Source organism: Lathyrus oleraceus, chromosome 1 (genome assembly GCF_024323335.1).
Source record: "Lathyrus oleraceus cultivar Zhongwan6 chromosome 1, CAAS_Psat_ZW6_1.0, whole genome shotgun sequence".
Taxonomy (NCBI): Eukaryota; Viridiplantae; Streptophyta; class Magnoliopsida; order Fabales; family Fabaceae; genus Lathyrus; species Lathyrus oleraceus.
The window spans coordinates 119,688,645-119,695,613 of NC_066579.1; the positions used below are offsets into that span (position 1 = coordinate 119,688,645).

The 6,969-nt window shown below is 33.3% G+C and overlaps 1 protein-coding gene across 1 annotated transcript; it reads left to right on the forward strand.

Moving 5' to 3' along the window:
- Positions 1–702: 702 nt before the first annotated feature.
- Positions 703–3,100, forward strand: LOC127115511 (COBRA-like protein 1). Its single transcript, XM_051047040.1, has 6 exons — positions 703–841; positions 1,077–1,156; positions 1,486–1,942; positions 2,093–2,252; positions 2,344–2,621; positions 2,722–3,100. Exons 1-6 carry the CDS (start codon positions 763–765, stop codon positions 3,009–3,011), a joined length of 1,344 nt encoding a protein of 447 aa, XP_050902997.1. The 5' UTR covers positions 703–762; the 3' UTR covers positions 3,012–3,100.
- The last annotated feature ends 3,869 nt before the right edge of the window (positions 3,101–6,969 follow it).

Consider the following 6,969-nt stretch of genomic DNA (forward strand, 5'->3'; position numbering starts at 1 on the left):
AGTATAAGAAGAAAATAGAGAAAACATTTCATTATGAGATAAAGAAGAGTACATAAACATCCAAAGAACTTAGAAGAAAACAACCACATATTATATAACACTATAATCTATCTATCTATATATTATATTTTGTATATTATTATTAATTAATAGGTCAAATTATCCATAATAATATATATTACTTTTTATACTTGTTTTTTATGACATGTAATAACATGATATTTGTTTGACTAAAGAAAATAGGAAAGCACGATATAAAAATTACAAATTTTAGAAAATGAAAAATAATAATAATAAAGTGATTAAACTACATTTTATCTTTCCTATCTAATTTTAATACAAAATCATGTGAATATTTTCCTTTATGAATCAAGTATCTTTACCGACATGTGTAGAGACGGATTGTTATTCATTAAATTAACATACATTTTCTTAACTGAATTTAAATTCAAAACCTCTTAGAAGGGTTTAAATATTATTTATTTTTACAGCATTTTGATAAATATAATTGATAATAAAAAATCTAATCTCATCTCAACATTATTTGACTGTTTAATTGCATAACCCAAGAATCCGGATCCATTTTCATTTGTCACCCAAATAAATCTCTCTAACTTCATTTATTACTATCTTTTATTTATCAAACTTATTTCTTTATTTGTTTGTTCGTTATTCTTTCTCTTCATGTGTTTTCATATCAGACAACAACTCTGATTCTGTTTGTGTAAGAGACACTGACACACAATTCAGACAAAAACAATAATGATGTTCTTTCCTTTCCTTAAACATTGTCCATGCATTCCTCTCTTCCTCATGTTTACGCTGTTTTACACTTCAACAGGTTCTTATTTTTCTTCTTACATTTATGTAACGCTCATTTATTACATTATATTTTTCTTATTAAAGTTTTCAACTTTTTATTCCTTCTGTGTTTTTGGTTCATGGGGTTGTATTGCACACGTTCTCAAAGACGGTCTACGATCCGTTTTGGAGTAATGTGAAAAAATTATTTAATTCATAAGTATCTGTACATATGTTTTTTTGTATAGTAGCCTAATAGCAAGAAATGTTTCCAGAAGCTTATGATCCACTTGACCCAAATGGAAATATCACAATCAAATGGGATATTTTAAGCTGGGCACCTGATGGTTATATTGTGAGTACATTCTCTTACTATATTAGAAACTTTTTAGCTACGAAGCACGGACATCGACACCAAACACGATATCGACACTGATACGTGAATATCAGTAGTATTTGAAAACATGAATAAATTGAAGTTAGTTATAAGTGTCGGTGTCGTGTTGGTGTTGGTGTTTGACACTGATATAGACACACATTTTTTCAACGATGTGAATGCTACTGAGCATTTTACTATTTAATGGATGACATTTTTGTGATGGAATTGCATGTTCACACCAGTTGCTCTCAATGTGCTATACATAAGTTCTTAATTTGATGTCTAAAACAGTTGAAAATGGACAGGCCCTTGTTACAATGAGCAACTTCCAACGGTATCGTCATATAACGGCACCAGGATGGTCGTTAGGATGGAAATGGGCAAAGAAAGAGGTAATATGGGCCATGGTGGGAGGGCAGACAACTGAACAAGGAGATTGCTTAAAGTTCAAGGAAACCATCCCACATTGTTGTGAAAGAACTCCAACAATCGTCGACTTACTTCCCGGTACGCCTTACAATCAACAAATCTCAAATTGCTGCAAAGGTGGTGTACTCAGCTCATGGACACAAGACCCAACAAATTCGGTAGCATCGTTTCAAGTCACCGTCGGTAGAGCTGGTACCACGAGCAAAACTGTCAGACTGCCACAGAATTTCACATTGAAAGCACCGGGACCAGGTTATACATGCGGCCCGACAAAAATTGTGAAACCTACTAAATTCATATCGCGAGACAAAAGGAGAGTCACGCAAGCACTTAGTAAGTTACTCATCTTTTATGTTCATTTAAGCACTTGTCGTATAAACTATCTTGGAGAGTTTATGAAAATCGACTGAAAACAACTTATGGACATGGCGAAAAATTATGATTTATTTCGACCTTAACATTACTGTCTGATTTTTTCCGCAGTGACATGGAATGTGACATGCACATATTCACAATTTCAAGCTCAAAAAATTCCAACTTGCTGTGTTTCCCTCTCATCTTTCTACAACGATACTATCGTACCCTGCCCAACATGTTCGTGCGGCTGCCAAGGCAACACGGCCCAATCAGGAAGCTGTGTAGAGTAAGATTTCATTACTTTTGACACTACGATTTCCTTTTAAATATAAATTAATATCATACACTCACACTTATCTTTTTTTGTGTGGTTACAGTCCAATCGCGCCACATTTGGCCTCGGTTGTTAACAACTCTGGAAAGAATAGCATTACGCCTTTGGTTCGATGTACTAGTCATATGTGTCCGATTCGAGTTCATTGGCATGTAAAGCTCAACTACAGGGAGTATTGGCGCATAAAGGTTACTATAACTAATTTCAACTACAGGATGAATTACTCGGATTGGAACTTGGTTGTTCAACATCCGAACTTTGACAATCTGACTCGAATTTTCAGCTTCAATTACGAACCAATAATTCCCTACGGCTCGATAAGTAAGTTTATGTAAGATTTTACAAGGATTTTCTATCTTATTATCGACATCAAATCCATAGAGTTAATCATTGGCACAAAACCTTTTGTTTCTTTTAACAGATGATACAGCATTGCTATGGGGAGTTAAATACTACAATGATTTCCTCATGCAGGCTGGTCCTAGTGGAAATGTACAGTCAGAGCTACTTTTTGGTAAGAATAAATCGACTTTTACATTCGATAAAGGTTGGGCGTTTCCTCGGAGGATCTATTTCAATGGCGACATCTGCGTGATGCCACCACCCGACGCTTATCCATGGTCACCTAATGACGGTTCCAAACAAGAAGTTTCTTTTCTTGTTTTGATGATGGCATCCTTAGTATCATTGGTGTTTTACGCATATGTTTAAAGTTCATATCCGTGGCACGCTCAACTCAGCTAACTAAAATTTTGATTCATACGAGTTTTGACTCGATTTTGGGATACCAAATTTGGAATTCTAACCACTGACAATTCAAGAATAGCTGCTCATTTGGCCAATGATTCGTTTCTTAGTTTCAACATAAGGATTGAATTCGAATTCGCAACTTTATTGTTATTTTTAACTATTCTAATGTTTTGATGTATATGAATTTTGTGCTGTAATTATAGAAAATATTTAGAGGAACACAAACAGAATCATGGTAATGGTTTGTTCTTTTGCAGCTAACCCTTCAAGTCAGGAAATGTTCTGGTTATTGTTGTTTCTATTGTCCTTAATATTGTTAGTTAAGTTAGTTTTTGTTCAGTTACTTGTGCTACAAGTTAACTGTACCATAACTAACTAGCTTAGGTAGTGTAACCAACTATAAAAATTCTAGGAGAACAAAACTCATTTAACTAACTCTAATTTTGTTATCTATTAACAGCTTCTATGATGAAGTTTGTCTTTCCTCTTTCTATAGGAGGGAAAATGATTAAGTTGCATCTACAAAACAACTTGAAAAGTGTTAGAGCAACAAGTAACAAAAGAATACATCAAAATGCAAATCGCAAACAACAAGCACAATATTCATTTATGCAACTCGATTAAGTGTATCTACATCTACGATTACAAATTAATTGTTGTTCTATACTATTATTTGAATGAGTTATAATTTCAATTTACAAGTGATATATATATATATATATATATATATAATATGTTACAATTTATATTACAGGAATGCTCTGAAACTGTATCATGGAGGGACTATCGCCCCCACACCCCAATAATCAACTGAGACTAATATAGATTTGAGCCTAACACGGGGGCAGGTTGAGATTTCAAATTCCTCATTCCCCTGTTTTTATTATGTGACTCAGTCACACACATAAGTTCAAATCCCCCCGTCTGGTTTTTTGGGTATCACTTATACAAGACTTACTCGACTACTATTAGAGATGGAGTATGTGATATCAACTTGCAAGAGTTTGATTATCTCCTTTTTCACAACATTCAAAATCAAGGGATTAAACCGTCTTTGGAGTTGCCTAATTGATTTCGTCTCATCTTCAAATAGAATCCAGTACATGCACACTGACAGGCTAATGTTAGGAATGTCAGCTCGTATCCATCTAATTGCCTTTTTGTGTTTCCTCACTACTTGCAACAACTTTTGTTAATGTTCAGAGTCAAGTTTAGATGAAATTATTACAAATATCTTTTCTTTCAATTCTAAATATGCATATTTAAATTTTGGGGAGTGACTTAAGCTTTAAAGCAGGTGGTTCTTCAATGGATGGTAAAATTTTGACAGCAGTAGGAACTACATTTACAACACCAATGTGGTTAGTAGAAATATTAGAAGAACCATCAAAAGAAATATCCATATGCAAAACAACTTTAGTTTCAGCACAAACCGAACATAATTGAGTATAAGGGAAATCAACAAAAAGTGAATCAGGATATGTTTCATCAACCAAATCAACAAACAATTAAATTTGCAAAACATAATGATCTTCATAGAGTGCTTCATAGCATTAAATATATTAAATTTTATAAAGCTATCATCAAATTCCATAGAAAGAGTTTCATTATTAACATCAATTTTTTGGCACTTTTTAAGTACGGTTTGCCTAAAATGATTGACGTCCTGCTGGACTTTGTCTCTCCATCTATGTCTACAACAACAACAAAAACAACAACAATAAACAAGTCTTATCCCACTAAGAGGGGCCAACTACATGGATCAATTTTTGCCATAATATTTTATTCAGGATCATGCTTCTATCCAGATTGTTAATCACAAGATCTTTCTTAATAATTTCTCTTATAGTCTTTTCAGGTCTTTCTCTTCTTATAATTGTTTGACTTCTCTCCATATAATCTACTCTTCTTACCACAAAATCTACAAGTCTTCTCTCTACATGCCCAAACCACCTAAGTTTGTTTTCCACCTTCTTCTCTACTATAGGCGTTACCCTAACATTATCTCTAATATTTTAATTTATAATTTTATCTTATTTGGTCTTACCACACTTCCAATGCAACATCCTCATCTCTTCCACGCTTATTTTGTTTTTATATTGATTCTTGTCGCCCAACATTCTACCATGTATGGCATTGCAGGTCTTACCGCATTCCGATAAAATTTTCTCTTCAACTTTAGCGGCACCTTTGTGTCACATAAAATACCTGATTCTCTTCTCCATTTCAGCTACCCAGCTTGAATTTTATGGTTTACATCATCTTCTATTTCTTCATCGTTTTCTATTATGGATCTAAGATATTTAAGTCGTGTGATTTGAGGGATGATATGGTCTCCAACTTTCACCTCTAAGTTAGAAACACTTATTCTTTTGTTGATATTACATTCCATATACTCCATCTTACTTCTACTTAAGTTAAAATCTACATATTAATTCATTAACTTACAAAAATATGTCTTCCATTAATCAGTTGGACGAGCATTATTTTTATTTATCAACAGAATGGTAACACTTGTATTACGTAAAGATTCAAGAGTAAGAGTGTTAGAAATAGATCTAGGCATAACATAAATGGAAGCACTTGATCTAGCATGGAACTTTCAAATTTATTATCGCCTATGGCACATGGAATGGAAAAAGTTATAGGATCTTTGCATTTTTGGGGGGCATGGGTTGAATGAGGGCAGAAACATTGTATCTCACGTTGACTCTTTCATCCCCTTTAAGCTTTCTTGCACAAGTATTTGAGAAATTTGGCATATTTGAGAATCTTTAAATGTTTCAAGGAGTGGAATGTTCACATCCACCTTTCTGAAGTATCTAATATTTTCTTGTCTTTATCTTCCTAATCCATTGTTTTAGTCTTCATTGCTCTCTAAGGGAAATGAAGTGGTACAAGTTGTTCTTGCTTAACATCAACATGTTCATGTGGATCAATTTTTTTACTTTTTCTCAGATGTTGGTTAAATAGCCCGATCTCAAACCAATGACACTAACATTAGGAACATTCAAATTCATTACTGTCTAGGTAGGTAGTTAGTTTAATCTTTGAACCCACATATGATTAATTGAAGTAGGAAGTTGCCAAATATTGGTCTATAAATTTTGAATGGTTGAATAAGTTCTTTGTTGAAATTGTAGATTTTTGGCATCCATTTGTTGGACAAGGTCCTATAGTGAAGGTTTTAACCTAGCAACTGCTGGTTTATTTTGCTATTGCCTAGACTATTGTTATGTAGACAAATTTTCATATCTCAGGTTTGGATGGTTTCTTAGTTGGTGGATAAATTAGTGTTATTGTACATGTCATAGTTATTGGGTTAAGGATTATATATGTTTTTTTTTGCGTCTAAGAAGTTTCTATTCATATGTAGTAGGTTTTCATAAAAAAAATTGGATCAGTAATTGTTCGCTAATCTAATATTGAGGATAACTCGACACTAGTCTCTTAAATCTCTTCCAATACTCATTTGAAGATTATTTGTCAATCTGTCTAATGCCACATATTTCTTTTTCTGGTCGAAGCAAATCTTGAGGTAGAAAAATATCTCTCTAGGAACATTTTATTCAAATCATTTCAGCTTGTAACAAAGTTTGGTTAAAGATAGTACAATCAATATTTTGCAACACATATAAGGGACACTTGTCAACTAGTCTTTGAAAATGGGTTCATGAGATGAGGACATATTCTAATCGGATAAATTTTCATCATAAAAGCAATCTCCAAAACAAGATGACTCATGTTGCCAAATGTCATCCATCATGTAAGTGTGATCCATTAATTTTCTATTAGCTTCTTCCACTTGTCCTTTTGAGAATTCAGCTTCCATTAAAGAATCTGGATTCTGCTGTGTGGCTTGAGTTGAGCTTTCTCAAACTTCTGGTCTTCTAAATTTTTCATGACTTATACAAGTTGT